Source organism: Dreissena polymorpha, chromosome 4, assembly GCF_020536995.1.
Source record: "Dreissena polymorpha isolate Duluth1 chromosome 4, UMN_Dpol_1.0, whole genome shotgun sequence".
In the NCBI taxonomy this organism is placed as follows: Eukaryota; Metazoa; Mollusca; class Bivalvia; order Myida; family Dreissenidae; genus Dreissena; species Dreissena polymorpha.
Genome location: NC_068358.1, coordinates 7488419 through 7506064, shown reverse-complemented (window position 1 = coordinate 7506064; position 17646 = coordinate 7488419). Strand labels below are relative to the sequence as shown.

The window sequence follows — 17646 nt, the reverse complement described above, 5'->3', positions numbered from 1 at the left end:
GTGTTTAGATAGCGAACATTGTAGTCTACACTGACCGCTGATGACACCGCTAAACATAACGTGTTTAGATAGCGAACATTGTAGTCTACACTGACCGCTGATGACACCGCTAAACATAACGTGTTTAGATAGCGAACATTGTAGTCTACACTGACCGCTGATGACACCACTAAACATAACGTGTTTAGATAGCGAACATTGTAGTCTACACTGACCGCTGATGACACCGCTAAACATAACGTGTTTAGATAGCGAACATTGTAGTCTACACTGACCGCTGATGACACCGCTAAACATAACGTGTTTAGATAGCGAACATTGTAGTCTACACTGACCGCTGATGACACCACTAAACATAACGTGTTTAGATAGCGAACATTGTAGTCTACACTGACCGCTGATGACACCGCTAAACATAACGTGTTTAGATAGCGAACATTGTAGTCTACACTGACCGCTGATGACACCGCTAAACATAACGTGTTTAGATAGCGAACATTGTAGTCTACACTGACCGCTGATGACACCGCTAAACATAACGTGTTTAGATAGCGAACATTGTAGTCTACACTGACCGCTGATGACACCACTAAACATAACGTGTTTAGATAGCGAACATTGTAGTCTACACTGACCGCTGATGACATCACTAAACATAACGTGTTTAGATAGCGAACATTGTAGTCTACACTGACCGCTGATGACACCGCTAAACATAACGTGTTTAGATAGCGAACATTGTAGTCTACACTGACCGCTGATGACACCGCTAAACATAACGTGTTTAGATAGCGAACATTGTAGTCTACACTGACCGCTGATGACATCACTAAACATAACGTGTTTAGATAGCGAACATTGTAGTCTACACTGACCGCTGATGACACCGCTAAACATAACGTGTTTAGATAGCGAACATTGTAGTCTACACTGACCGCTGATGACACCACTAAACATAACGTGTTTAGATAGCGAACATTGTAGTCTACACTGACCGCTGATGACATCACTAAACATAACGTGTTTAGATAGCGAACATTGTAGTCTACACTGACCGCTGATGACATCACTAAACATAACGTGTTTAGATAGCGAACATTGTAGTCTACACTGACCGCTGATGACATCACTAAACATAACGTGTTTAGATAGCGAACATTGTAGTCTACACTGACCGCTGATGACATCACTAAACATAACGTGTTTAGATAGCGAACATTGTAGTCTACACTGACCGCTGATGACATCACTAAACATAACGTGTTTAGATAGCGAACATTGTAGTCTACACTGACCGCTGATGACATCACTAAACATAACGTGTTTAGATAGCGAACATTGTAGTCTACACTGACCGCTGATGACATCACTAAACATAACGTGTTTAGATAGCGAACATTGTAGTCTACACTGACCGCTGATGACACCACTAAACATAACGTGTTTAGATAGCGAACAATGTAGCTCCTGACCAAACTGCGCGAAGGCAGAACGCATTTATAGATGACGCGGGTCATCTCTGATGATAATGATTGAATTGCTGTAACTACAGAAACAACCAAATAGAAGATTATCAACTTTAAATTCGCTGAAGTTGATATAAGTACAAATCGATTGTTATGCTTATCGTTGGAAAAAAACGTGTTTCGTTATTATGTGAAATTGTTGATTCTAATACATTTCGCGTTTTGTTTTCCTTCATTTGTTATATGGACATGAACAACTTCGACAACACCTGCTTCCTATCAACTTTATTCTGTCATAGACGTCCAGAAACGTTGTTTACAATAAGAACATCAACAAACAGTTTGCTTAATTTCATTTGTGTGCACATGTTTTCTTCAATTTTCAAATCGTGTTGTTTCATTTGAATGAAATATTACTGTTTAAGTATATACTTTTTTTAAACAAATATATAAAGTCACATTATTTTTCAGTGTCATGGCTTTCAATTTTACACTTATTCTAGTCGTTTAGCCTTTTATATGAATTTTTATGTCTCTATAATAATGCATATTGTATTGTTATTGTTCTTCACTTTCATATTGAGATCTATCGTTACATGATATCCACAATGAATCTGTTTCGTCGATTTTACACCATGTACAACATAGTTTGTTTATTTGTTGTATAAACAATGCATGCCCACCATTTTGTTTTCACCATTTAATGATTTCTCTGATATGCGATTTATAACTAAAATATGTTTCTATATGCGTTGTATGTGTGCAGTATACACAAATAAAAACGTGTAACAAAAAAAAATAGCATCGAACAGAGTTTCCTCTCATTATGTTGGTGGTGGTAATGATGGATCCAGTAACCCCATCTGTTCCAAAAGTAATTTTGACTGACCTGAAACAAAAATAATCTAAGTTTATTTTAAAATACCAGGGTGAACTGTAAATTAAACGCTTCTCTTATTTTCTTACTTATATAGTTAATCCGATAAATTATTTCTATGCACTGCAATTCTTTGCAAGCGATCTACGGACCAGACATTTTCTACTGCGTGTGCAGGTTAATTTTTTTTTAATTTTTCCTTACATACAAGTAAGTCAGAATGTCTGAATGCGTCAAGGTGTAATGTGTGTGACATTTTATTATTATATTTGTTATAATTAATCAACTAGCTCCATACTAGTACTTAGACTTATACACGTATCAGAAGCCTCGTAGTTGAAAACTGTTTTTGCTGCGAATATGTGTGTACTATGAACATTAAACGTTTGACCGATTATGGGAAACTAAACATGTGTGCCTCGTTCTGAAAACCCGGGCATGATGCATGTGCGAAAAAGTGGTCCCAGATTAGCCTGTGCAGTCCGCATAGGCTTATAAGGCATGATAATGTCCACTTGTATGGTATTTTTCGTTTAAAGGAAGTCTCTTCATAGTAAAAATCCAGATTAAGCTGAAAGCGTCGTCGCCGTATAACCTCTGCGGATTGCAGAGACTTATCTGGGCCGACGCTTTACTCACATACATTAAGCTCTAGTTTCCCAGAACCATGCTCCAATGTCGCCAAGCACCCTTACGATTGTTTTATTGGCTACTTTACAATTATATAGGCATTAGCGGATATTTTTTATTTCAGCACGATTTTTAACAAACAAGATTATTGTTAATTTATTATTGACATTAACTCACAACAGTATTAAAACTTAATTGTAGAATGAAATGTGAAGCAAACACATCACAGTATTAATAAAAGAAATACACTTGTTATTCGGTTATAACATTTAACTTCTACAGCTGAAGCCATTCACCAAAGGGTGAAAAAAAAGATGTATAAAAATAAATGATCGGTCCATTTCCATTAGATTGTGTATTTTAACAATAAAAGCAGTGGAAGTATCTCACAGAGATATGAAGCAGAACTATGAAATACTATTTAATGTATGCTTAATTTAAACAGGTTGAGACCCCAATAGCAAAGATATGCATTCTGATCAACGGACAAAATGGTGTCGTTTTATTTCGGAATTCTGCCCGAAGCTGTTTTTAAAATGAAAACCATACCTTTTTCGGCTTTTGTAGTGTATATGCATATGCGTATGGGTGATTTTGCAACAGTGTGCCTTTTTTCTCTTTCCGCGTTGAAATCCTGGCATAAACCATTTGAAGTGAAGTGCCTACTTTGAAGTGCAAACCATAATTATATGTATAATGCTTAATGCATTCTACATAGTATACATGCAAATACCTACCACTTTTTAAATGATGTCTCTTCTTCCATATTAAAGCACTCAACACGCTGGACAAATGTTGTAACGACTTTGAAAATAACACATGTATGTTATGAGAACTCTAAAAGCGTGTAAATTGCATTAATGTTATCAAGCACAACAAGCAATTAACAAGTCATTTTACACAAAAGCTCGAGGCCCATATATATCCTAAAGCACATACATTATTATTCAAAAGCACTCACATTAATATCCAAAAGCACTCTTATAAATATCCAAAAGCACTTATGTCCACTAGTCTGAACTACGTACATGCAAACAAAATCCATGTTCAAACTATACAGGGCGGAAAATTTAGCATATCAGGAATTTCCTATGGCGAATGTAATCCAAGATCTCATGCACTTAAGCTTAAATAAAAAAGTGTTTTTGTCTAGTCCCTAAATGCAGAACATTTGAGTTTCTACAAATATGTCGTCAATTAAATTATACAAAGTTTGACATAGAACAATCTTTAAGAGAACGTATGCACATGCTGGCTTATAAAAAAACATAAAAATATGAGTCGTGTTCTGAGAAAACTGGGCATAATGCATGTGCGTAAAATATCGTCCCAGATTAGCATGTGCAATCCGCACATGCTAATCAGGGACGACACTTTCCGCTTTAATGACATTTTTCGTTAAAATGAAGTCTCTTCTTAGCAAAATCCATTTAAGGCGGAAAGTGTCGTCCCTGATAAGCCTTATCGGACTGTACAGGCTAATCTGGGACGACACTTCATGCACATGCATTATGTCAAGTTTTCTCAGAACGCGACTCATATAATGGCATGTTTCTGACTGCCGTTGTGAAACAACGTCTATAAATTGAGTCTCCTTCTTCGAAAAATGGGTTTAACTCATGCGCGTAGTGTCATCCTAGATAAGCTTTGCAGTGGGTATAAGCTAATGATGGACAAATGTTCCGTTCTAATCGAATTAAAAGATGTCTATTTTAAAAAAGAATCAAGTTTATGCGGGAAGTGTTGTCTCTGATTAGCCTGTTCGGACTTCACATAATAATCTAGAATGGCACTTTACGCAAATGCATTAAGACCCGTTTTCTCAGAACGAGGCTCATTCAATCACGGTATCAGCTCAACTAATTTCTTTAATTCATCTATGAGTTCAAGTATTCATTGGCTGCCACTTTTTTAAGTTGTCCTGAATATGAGAAACGGCGGCAGTGGATCGCATTTCCTTGCGATGCTCTAGACTAATCGATAATTTCTGAGCTAGTTTCGACTCCCCGCCCTGTTTAACCAACTCTTGCATCATTTTTACGCTACGTTTGAAAGCCGGATTTCCTGACATCTTTTTCGCCATGAGTCGCGAGAGCTTGATGCGCACTCGGCCAATCTCCGTGTCCTCTATGTCAACATCGCCTTCTTGGGCCGCGTAGAACTTGCTCATCTTCTTTCTGTGTTCTGTCTGCGCAGCCATCAGTTCTCTTAAGAAAATCATATTGCATGCTACACAATGGTCGATAGTCTGAGATTATAGTTGAGCCTCGAATTGGGAAAACGGGGCTTAACGCTATACGTAGAGTGTCGTCCCAGATTAGCCTGTTCAGTCTGCACAGGCATATCAGGGACGACACTTCCCGCCTATACTTGATTATGGTTTAAAACTAACAAAACACAAAATTCCATACAAGCGAAAAGTGTCGTCTCTGATAAGCCTGTGCGGACTGCACAGGCGTATCTGGAAGGATAATATACGCACATGCATTTACCCCACTTTTGATATAGACTCATACTATAATTAACGAACTTGAGATGTCTCTGATAACCTTGCTGAGTGGAGTATTGCAGTATTAAAATGTTTACTATTTGTCTTAAATGAATACTGAAACAGCAAAACAGGTATTTCTTAGTTTTGAAACAAGTTTCATAGTGCTATTTTTTTAATGCTTTATAGTGCAACACGTTTTAACTAACTATTTAATACCTAATTTCAAACGACAACAAGCTCAATATCATCAATTAAACAGAAATTGTGTGTGCTTAAGTTTGTATTACGCTCAAATAATCAGTGGCTAACAGGACATCATTTTTATTTTTTACAAGTGCAATATCTGCTTCTTCACTGATGATGAAATAGTTGATACAAATAAATACTCTGCGAGTAACCAAAGTCGATTTCTCCATCACCATCGACGTCTAGTTTGTTAATGAGCATCTCGATACACTTGTCGCTGAGAGGAATGTTCACCATCTGCAATGAAAACAGTCATGTGTTGGCGGACGGTACACGGCGGCTGCACTGAGTAGTTGAAGAGAATTTGCAACGGACAATTCTAAGGAAATTAAAAAAAACTTCAAAGTATATACACATTTAGCTGTATATTGTTCATATATGGGTGAATAAATGGGTATGAGGGTGTATGACTTATACTCTGTACATACTATTTGAAGAAATAGATCTGTTCGAAAAACCGCCCAAGTATCTCTACGCAAATGATAAAAATTGGTCTTGACACTACGATTATTATTGAAATTAATAGTAGTTGTTCTATATATTACGTATGTATGAAAAATAGCCCAGCTAATACTTCTAAGATTTGTAAACGTCACCGAGATATTAGGGTTATTATATATGTTAATATACTCATAGGTACCTTTTCACGAACCACACCTCATTTTAACATTTTATTTTTCTACATTTCAGCACATGAAAAGAATGAATCAAAATCATAAGTCCAGTTCTTTATGAGCAATCAACTGACTATGAGCTTCTTGTACAACAGTTGTTAGTTTAAAATGCGTCTTGCAAAGTTGGAGTGCCACAATATACCATCCGTGACCGCGATACGATGTTTTCGAATGTCCATGTACAACAAGTCATAGTAAAGCGAAGAATAAATGATACGCACAACAGCACTGCTATATACCAAGTTTTCATATTATTTTCAACAAACTGAATACATGTGCACAAGGTATTCGGATCTGAACTGTAAAAAAGGGCAAGGAGTAACGTTTTGTTTTGGCGGCCATGACAGTTCTACATGATGTATTGTTGTAGGATACTTACGCAAATCAGCTTAATGTTGAATTTCGTTTTAATTCTATTGCATTTCAGCATGTTTCAGCATGTTTCATTAGTTCAAAAAGTATATTTGACAAGTCAAAGCTCATGAGTTCGAAAAATTGTTCGTCTGGCATAGAGTATTTTCGAGTTAATTCTTTATTATGACGTCGGGGTTTATGCAAATCAAATAAAAAGTATGTTCATAAAGTACATTCGAAAGCAAATGGTTCTTATCTTTTACAAAGCACGTGTAATAATCTCGTAACGGCTAAAAGACAAAACGTAGAACACGGTTTATTACAACACAATTGTTTAAGCGTTTTGAAAGACATATATATATACGACTAAACATTCTTTCAATGTCTCATTTTTTAATTGATTTGGGTGGCAGTATTGTTGCCGTAAAATACGCCGGTGTCAAAGGTGTCTTGTTCTGACAAAACTGGGCATAATGCATGTGCGTAAAGTGCCGTCCCAGATTAGCCTGTGCAGTCCGCACAGGCTAATCAGGGACGACACTTTCCGCTTAAACTTGATTTTCGGTAAGAAGGGACTTCCTTCAAACTAAAAATACCATAAAAGCGGAAAGTGTCGTCCCTGATTAGCCTGTGCGGACTGCACAGGCTAATCTGGGACGGCACTTTACGCACAAGCATTAAGCCCAGTTTTCTCAGAACAAGACACAAAAAATACTACACAAAACTCGTTCGTTAGCCATGTACGCACAGTCAATTCACGTACACCACTTTAAGCTGTTATCGTTCAAATGAAGTAGCTTCTTAACAATCAAGTCAGGGCGGAAACTTTCTTACGTGATTAACCTTTGTGTACTGCAACGGATAGCCTAAGAAGCAACTTTACGCACATGTATTTAACCAAGTTTTTCCAGATCTCGCTTTGATTAAACGTGTTACCCGGAGTCCATTGCGGATCTCTTCGTGATCGAGAGACTTGCTGCCGTCCTTGTCGAGCGCGGCAAAGAGGTCCATGAGCCGGAAACCCATCAGCTTGCCGAACTCAATGAGGACGATGATCGGATTCTCGTCCATTAACTGCTTCTCGTCGTCGTCGTCACCCCGCTTGTCTTGGCCCAGCACCTGAAGGGGTCACGGTTAATACCACAACCTTAGCGTAACAAAACAAATCTGCATCTTTTCAAGAAACGCTTGTCGTGGCCAAGCGCTGTCAGGGTCACATAAAAGGTCGCCGACTAAGTTATACAGGGGCAATTTTCCTGCAATCACGAGAACGCCTTACGACAGTACGGTGGACTGTACTGAGAGGTCATGTGACCTTCTGTAAGAGTCATCGTACATGTACTTAATATTGTCATTAAATCATGAAAGGTGCTTGCACTTTCCCTTGCATAAAACTTCCTAAATTATCACTCTGTTGTGGCAAGAGAGGCCCATGCCACGTGATGGAATTTAGAAAACTGTATGCAGAAGAAAGTTCTTACCATATTTTATTCCAATAGAATTTGAAAAGAGTTTGCCTTAGTTTGTACAGTAATCAAGTAATCACATAGACGCAAACGGATTCAGCGATTGTTTAGCAAATCGGATATTAAGAGTTTCGATTACTGTCAATAGGGTTTTAGTAGGTCCGGAAGAATGGGCATGGTGATCAAATAGCGTACACCAACCTCCGCGCAGAGATTTGAATGGAACCAGCATAGCTGGATCCAACCCCTGCCTTCATTACCAATCACATGATGATAGCCTAACCCCGTGGTACGATAATTTCACCGTTGTTTATTGGACTTTGTTTATTTAGGTAATGTATTTTAATTATGAACCTTAACTTATACACTATTTTCAAAATATAAAAGAAAATAATTCTGTTTTTTATCATGTTATACTCAAAACACAAAAATAAAATCTTATTAGAATTGTCTTGTGATGGCAGAGATTGAATGTGAGAGCAAGGAACGACAACAATGCATGCAGATTGAGCGTACGCAATCAATAAAGGCCGATTCGCCCAATATCTAGTCAACATTAAACTTGAAGCAGTAAATATTTCTTCAAAAATAAAAACTTTTTTCAAGTGCTTCAATGTCATATACTTGTACTTCATTTATCGGTACAATTACTCTTACGTTTAAAAATACTAGATGTTATAGTGGAAGTTTTGTTCTATTGATATATTCCGTAATTTGCACGTCGATAGAAAAACAGAAAATAAATCATTAATAAAAGCTGTTATAACTCACCTGTCCATAAACCACTTTGATTTCCTTCATAACCTCTAGCTCCCCAAGGAGAGCAATAAATGCGGGCTCGACTAGTTGGTCCTTCAAACAAACAGGTGTAGTTATATATGCATCTTACCATATAAATTGGGATGTAATTGTAAACATAATATATGTACACAATTATTTTAACGTAAAAAGGGACTTCGTAGATTTAAGTATATTTTATTAAAAGTCATTTTTACTTAACATGTAAAGTTTTGGGGGAAAATCCTATCATGTAGGATCGATAGGTACTTATGCAATATGATGTACATACTGTGAGATCCAGCTCTTTGATGGCAAGATTTTTCGTGTCTTTAATGAACTGTAGTAACATCATGGCACCGGCTGGAGTTATAGGATTCCAGCCTAACTGATATAAAAACGAGTTTATTATTTTTAATAATGTAAGAGAAATGAAGCTGATTTGTTCTCTGGTAAAACTGGGCTTAATGCATGCGCTTCAAGTGTCATAACAGATCAGCCCGTGCTGGGACGACACTTAGCGCTAAGGAAATAAGTCATGTTCTACCACAGCACGGTTTAAATGTATGTTTCAAATACAAAAACACAAACATACCTCTATATTAAATAATGCAAATAGTTTTGCACAAAATTTGATAGCCTACATAGGATTTTGAACAAGGTAAAATAATTCGACGAGAAAAAACTTATTTTTATCGCGTAAAACATCTTTTAGATTAGTTATTATTTTCATTCAGACTTTCTCTTTTTACAAGAATCACTTAAGAAAACATTTAATTTACCTTGCATATATCAACTTTTCTAAAACGCTGTAATAAATGTAATACAATGCCATATCTAAAATATCGTAATGAACAATTTTAAACTTGATCTTATTACACTTGTGTCAACCACCACGTCTACAACTGTATACACCACGTATGTCAACCACCACTTGTACAACTGTATCCAACACGTGTGTCAACCACCACGTCTACAACTGTATACACCACGTGGGTCAACCACCACCTCTACAACTGTATACACCACGTGGGTCAACCACCACGTGTACAACTGTATCCACCACGTGTGTCAACCACCACGTCTACAACTGTTTACACGACACCTACTCTGAGTATTTCCAGCGTGGAGTTCTTCCTCAAGCCTCCCATCAGTTTCTCCAGGCACTCCTTACTGATTCGATTGCACGTGAGGTCGAGCTCGATCAAAGTCTTGTTTTCCTCGAGCGCACGTGCAAGCGCCTTACATCCGTCCAGGTAGAAACCATTCCAGGCGAGATTAAGCTTCTTTAAACACGTGTTTTCCTGCAAGAGGCATTTGGTCGCACGAAGGAATAATAACGAATAAATGTAGTTTTCATTATGTATTTATTTTAATGTCGATTATTTCAATGGAAGGAAATTTCGAAGAATGGATAAAACCCATAATTAATTAATAAGTTAATTAATGATTTTAGTGATGCTTAGAAACAATTAAAAATACAACGATTATACCATTAAACTGTAGTAATCACTTGTGTTATTGGCTGCTAATATGTTTTCCTCATTCAAAAGAAACGTATACAAGTAATTGTACTACCTTTAAACTAAAATTGTATATTACTCATTCAAAATTTCAAATGGAAAGAATATACAATTTCTACGCAAAATCGCTTGCGTTAAGGTCAATTGCAATGATAAACACCGCATACATGTAACACAAAACTGACACTTCCTCCAATCAGATGTTACTCACCGCGAGCCCGTCGGCCACAAAGACGGCTCCTTCCCGCCGGAGGTGATTCCATGAGAGGTCAAGCGTCTCCATGGTGTCGTTCCATACAAGCGCCTCCCCGATCACCTCGCCGCCGGCCTCCCGCAACTGGTTGTGCGCTAGACTCAGGTGCTTCAGGTTCAACGTGTCCTGTGTAAACTTATTAACTTTAGCTCGAGTTCATCAAAAACCTAAGGCTAATTGAAACGTTCTCGTTTCCGATTCCTGGGTAGAACCAGTACTTGATGTCTTTTGGAGGAGATCTGATCCAAAGAACGTCCCACAATGGATATCAAATCCGTGAACTCCGGTCGATAGGCGGACACCACATCCACTACGCGACTAAGACCTCAAAAACATGCCCTGTGCGTGGCAATATTGGAAAAAATGATAAAAGGTAAGTTTATAATTCATTGTTTCAAACGTTTAACATTTGAACTTCTTAATTTATAATAGAGACATTAAAATTTTAAAGGATGTCCTTAATTTATGGTGTGCCGCGATACATATCTAATTTGATTCGTTACCAGTACTCCCATAACTAGTGTACATTTTGATTAAGTTAATAGTATGATGAACGTGGCAATATAAAGTGAAAAAAGACAAAATAACCATAACACGACGAAGGATTTAATAACACCTTATTTATTCGTGTATTTATTTCTAAGCTAATCGGGAATTATAAGTAGAATATTAACCGTGTTATCGACACTTCGGGTCTCAAAGATAAAGTTATTTACTAGCTTTGCTCTGGGAAAACCGGGTTTAATATGTGTGCGTAAAGTGTCGTCCCAGGTAAGCCTGTTTTAAGGTAGTCTGTTCTTAGTGAAAATCCAGTTTATGCGGAAAGTGTCATCCCTGACTAGCATGTGTGGAATGCAAGGATAATCTGGGACGACAATTGACGCACATGCATTAAATTGAGTTTTCAAAAAACGAAATTAATTTATAAGCATCATGTTATAATCTTCCATGGTCGTCTGATACACGAGTCATTACAATCGTTAAATAATATAAAGAAGTATTGATGCAAAGCATTAAAGGGCGTCGGGAATTTCAGTGTAAAAGGCACTCAATGAAGTTACATGGAACGATTTTTTTTGTACTGTAAATATTAATATATTGGCCGATTATTTTAAACAAAATAGAAAAAGATACTGGTATAACCATTATCTATGATTTTGTGTTATAACCCCCAAATAACTATTATCTATGATGTTGTGTTATAACCCACAAATAACAGTTATCTATGATTTTGTGTTGTAATCCCCAAATTATTCATAGTTCATTTTATTGACATTGGTTTCCTTTTTTACTGGCATCCGTGTGCAGTTTTCATTAATGGAACAGAACTGTGAAGGTCTTAAAAAATCTGCTTCATCTTGTAAGCGTAATTTCATATTTTTCTCAACTTCAAGGGGAGATGATTCTGAACTTATTCTTACGTTGCTCATTTACGCTAGGGGTTGAGTACTCATTGATATGAAAACACTGTAAAAGTTTTAATGTGTTTACGAACCCCCCACCCTCTCACACATATATTTCATGAGCATAATAAAAACAAAAAATGGTTACAATAAAACAGCATATTTATTTAAACTAAAATACATCAAAACAAAAAGTTAATATAGAACACAAATAAAATAATTTGATTCTACTGGAGCTCGAACCTTTGGCCTCTCACATGTGAATCGAGCGTGTAACCACTACACTACAAACCGCTTGAAAAATCACCTTCTAACTAAGATATTAATAAGCTATTAATAGTCGGTTTAAATGTAAACCCGGAAGTTTAAACGCTGGATAGTGAGCGGGGATAAAGATCCATACCTATGGGTCCATACCACTGGCAAGATACGGGTCAGGCCTTATATGTGGTTCTTAAAAAAAACTGTAGGAGAACTTGATAGTAATGAAACTGGGGTTGTGTGATGGTGCTCCTCATTGATAAGCGGCTGCTTCCTTTATCAAGACTCATTATTACAATTAATTACGCCTTTATTAGTAACTAGGTGGTTGTTAGGATAGTGAAACAAAGAACTTTTGTTTTTATACAAAACCACAAAGGTTCACCGGTTCGCGTATTTGCCCAGTCCCTATGATCTTTTATCATTGCCCAGTCCCTGTGATCAGTTAATAATTAAGAAAGAATTAGCTCTGCATTATTGGCAATAAATGTGGTTGTAAATGTAATAGTCACAAATGCAATACTTATTTACACTAATTTACACAAAAAATCACCACTATGCAAGATATTCTGACAACAAAAATATATACATTGATCCGTAAAATAACTTCTCCTCCCATAAGCGAAAAAAAAACGTAAATTACATACTAGTCTCCGCGCTTCAGTGCGACGCAAATAAAACTGCCTGCTTACCTCAATCAGTGGGCGGATAACTTCAGCGTCACACTCTCGCAAGCCGTTTCCTGCAAGAATTGCTTCCCATTACAATGCGGACAGTGGACCTTTCATGCAGTAGGTGACAGCAATATAAACAGACATGTTCACACATTGTTGAAATGACAGTGTTCCAACTTTTTGTAACAGGTTCAAAATGAAAAGACCACTTGGGAAACTGTAATTATTAATGACGTGGACACATGTTGAATCAACATAATATGATTGTTTTAGTTATTAAACGTTACACACGCGAAACGAGAATAATTTGAAATGCTTCTATTGTTTTCTTTAAGTTTTGTTCCAGCACGTGGAATAGTTATTTTAAATATCGACTTCATTGCAACGTATATCAGTTCGGATAGCTAAGTGGTTAATATCTATGTTATGGTGAAATTACTATGTCGATAAAGCGATGTCTGATTCGTTTTATTAAGCGTTACTAAATAAATATACAAATGTCATCAAATAGATAAGATTCACTTTAATTAATTTTGTCATAAAATATTTTTGTATCAGAAGCTGTATTTTCCGTTGATTTGACATATGCAAACCGCGGATGTATGCAACCATATATTTTTAGAAGTAAGACCTTGTTGCAGATAGATTTTGCCTGAAACACATGTATAAGTTAAAAATAATAAAATATATAGTGTTGATTGTATCGTTAATGACTTATCTACAAAAACATAAGGTTACTGTGCTTTAATATGTTTGTGTTTGTTGTGCCACTCTCCTGCAAAAGTTTAACCGATATAATTAATGGCTTAAAATGCTTATTGCTAATTGCTTATTTTGCCATTTTAATATATAATCATGCTTTCTCCCATGTTCTTCTTAAAATTTATTTACCATGTAAATAACACAATTATGTGTAAGCAATAAAAAAATAAACAGAGTGTATTCATCTGAAATATGCGTAAATGACTGATTACCTGAGATATTAAGACTGGTCACCGAGTCCTGCTGTTTTATGAGATCCACTAGATGTTTTACGCCATGAATCCCTAGATTGTTGAACTCCGTATTCTAAAAGCATACACGCTTGACAAGTCTACCAACATGGTTAGAAATAAATCATTTCAATGTCAGAAAGTGTCCATTATTGTGCCGTTATGTTTTGTAATGTTTTAACAACAATACTAGAAGTGAATTTTGTTGTTGCTGTTTTTGTTTAAAACGCGTAAAGCTAACCGGCCTAATACATTCTATCTGAAAAAAAGTTCGTTGTTAGACCGGCAACAAAAACTAAGATGTTGAATATGATAGATATATTTACATGAGAAATGTGTGAAAATGAAAAACTAACAATGTGTTTGACGAAATTGTTTTCCTGGAGCATGTCTGCAATGTACTCGGCACCTTTGGGCCCCATGTCGTTGTCACCTAGGTCGAGCGTCTCTAAAGAGGAATTGCCCTTAAATGGAAATATATTTAAAATCACATATACTTGATTAGTAGTTTATATATATAATCTACGATCAAAATGTGATAAAAAAAAAAAATACATTTTTTATTGGTGACCTCTGTTCTATTTATTCGTGTGTGTCTTTGTTATGCGCTTTTGAGTAAAAGCAGATTGAGGAGTTCTTCACTTTCCATTTAAGAGGAGTGCTGATAGCACGGGTTCACTCTCCTGATGGAGTTGTATTTATGTCCTTTTTGTTATAAATCATTCGTTTTATATAGTAAGTATATTAGTCTATTTTAATATCATAGTAAAAGGATGGCTTAATCACCAGTGAGAAGCCTAGCGGTTCGAATATAGTAGAATACGGGGCGAAAGTAAGCCTCTAAAATTTTAGAAAACGGAGCGGCGAAAGTAAGTGTCAAAAAGTATAGAAGAGCGAAAGGTTAATTAAAAGTGAACAGAAGTATCGAAAAAGTGGAGTACTGAGCGAAAGAAAGGGTATAAAACACAGAAACGTAACACAAAACTAAAAAGGAAAACATTGAAAAAACTGATCGCCGACACAAATTGATATTCATTATCATTCAAAATTTACAGTTAGAAAGATTCAACAAGTTATTACCACCAGAGCTACGTGCTTTTACTGAATCACTGGTCATTTGCCGGTGTCGCAAGACGCACTTGTCATTCCTCAGCGCGTTGTAAAAGTAGGCTACCGGATGTACGTTGTACTGGCGACATGCGCGCGAATACATTTCCTGGCAGTGTTCCAAAGGGTTATCGTGATGGGCCTCTTCTTCAGCTGTAAAAAAAAACACATCGTACATGAAGTCATATATGCTTATTACATCATTTGTATATGAAATGTTTATGAATGAGGTACAAATATGTGCCCTTGCGTAAAAACAAACATTACATTTGTGAAAATGTTATATGCTCGGATATACATTTACCAGTTGTCATTTTGTACTTGATTAATGATTATAAACGATCATACATTTTATTTAATAATCACACATTCTATACAAAATCATACGTTTTAGAGCAAAAGAATTAATTAGTTTATTCGAACAGCAATAATACAAAAACGGAGTGATGCAATATATTAAACTAAGAGAGTTTTAATGAAGCATTCAAAATTTTAGATATATTGGTCCACTTCGAGAGAAGAGTATGATTAAATGGAAAGGACTGATAATTCATGCATTAAAGAAAAAAGAGGAAATGTGAAATGTGATGCAAAACCCAGGCACCAAATAGAGTTTTGTGACTTACGTAACGTTGTCTTTTCTGCAAGTAAAAACTTGTCAATAAATTGTTTTAACTTCATAAGCATTTCAGGAATCAAATGTTTAACATACAATCAATTTTAGAAAAAAAGTTAATTCGCATTAAAAGATGCATGCACGTGTGCTTACAACGTATAATAATTATAAAGACCTCAAGTATCAGATCTCTTATAAATGGCAAAGTACTGTCAGTACAAAATCGTTGAACACAATTGATGAATGAGTTTTAAAACATAAACAACCAACTTTAAGGGTTGTTGTGAATTGTTTTTATAAACGATTTCAGATATTATGAACTGGGGTATTAATCATGGTCACGATCACTGAACATAGTTGTAAACTTATTATTATGCCGTGTAAAAACAGATCTTTATACAAAGAAGACATTATGTTACAGACACTTGTTGCAACAGAAGAACATCTATTCGAAGGGTGCTGTTTGATATTTAATAACAACAATAAAAAAAAGTATAAACATTTGTCTTTCCGATTAAATTATACTTCTATGAATAAAGGCGATATCGTTTACCCATTTTTATTTAAAAAGCACATGTACAATGTTTCTTCCCAGAAAAAGGTACTTAGTCATCAAAGAAACAAACTATTAATTTCCATATGTTATTTAATTATCAGACGAAACATTCGTAAACATACTCTCCCCATACCTCTTTAGAATCTAGCTCGTGCATAATCTCTGACAGTCTTCTCTCATCATTAGAAACCATATTTGTTACATCCACTACTTACTAAACAAAACATATCACGTAAAATATATTTGAGCCGCGCTCTGTGAAAAGGGGGTTGAATGCATTTGCGTGTTACAGGTCGATAATTGAATCATTTATAAATAAAATGTATAAATGCTTGAAATGATTTTGTTTTACTTTACATCACCTAATTTGTACAGTTCAGGTCCGGCTGTCAAGTTCATCGTATTCGTAGATGTACTTAGGTAGGTAGACATATACAGTATCAGGTAAACTAACATCTATATTTATCTTCACCTGTCCACCTGTCCACTCTCCTTTTGTTATGCTAATTTCCCTCTAGCGCTGACCAATCGTATGTATATAACATCAATCGTTGATGCTATGCCTTGTTGATGTTGTATACGTACGATGAACGGCCTTCTTGATATCCATTAAATATATATTATTTAAATATATATTTGTAGGTAAATTGCTTTAGTAACATTGTTTTATGTTTATGTATGTTTTTAGCCATTTTCATATTGTATTTTATGTAACATGTAAGTAAGATTGATTTACCTGTGCGACCTATATTCAAGTATTCATAACATCCATCGTCGCCATTGTTATTTATGTTTACATTGTCGTCAGGTATAGTATATAACATGAATCGTTGATGCTATGTCTTGTTGATGTTGTATACGTACGATGAACGGCCTTCTTGATATCCATTTAATATATAGTATTTAAATTTATCCTGTCACATGCCTTTAAATCAGCCCGATAACCAGGTAACCTAATATCCCAAAAGATATTAGGCTAGATGACCATGTGACCTCGAATATCCGTCAGTTACTATCCGCGCATGCGCACGCATTTACTATTTTCTATTAATAAAATATACTTTTTTTTCTATTAATATAATACCAAATACATGTAAAGAACTGTATGTTTAAACATTATTATTTAAACAGCATAATTACGCCTTTGTGTATTGAATTAATAACGAGTAACTCGATTTCTGTTTGTCTTAACAAGATGGAAGCTAACCTAAGCGCTTTGCCTGGCGTGACGTCACCATGTTTTTTTTCGCGCGTGATGTTTACCATATTTAATATTTAAA

General features: G+C 35.8%; 1 protein-coding gene across 1 annotated transcript; it reads right to left on the bottom strand.

Annotated features, from left to right (window-relative positions):
• Positions 1 to 2081: 2081 nt before the first annotated feature.
• Positions 2082 to 16559, bottom strand: LOC127877052 (leucine-rich repeat-containing protein 74B-like). The gene is made up of 12 exons (XM_052422655.1): positions 16500 to 16559; positions 14444 to 14551; positions 14070 to 14163; positions 13114 to 13163; positions 10716 to 10883; positions 10091 to 10285; positions 9274 to 9369; positions 8976 to 9056; positions 7675 to 7857; positions 5841 to 5947; positions 5020 to 5180; positions 2082 to 2355 (listed from the first exon to the last, which is right to left on the bottom strand). The coding sequence occupies exons 1-12, from the start codon at positions 16557 to 16559 to the stop codon at positions 2291 to 2293; spliced, it is 1368 nt and encodes a 455-aa protein (XP_052278615.1). The 3' UTR covers positions 2082 to 2290.
• Between the last annotated feature and the right edge of the window lie 1087 nt (positions 16560 to 17646).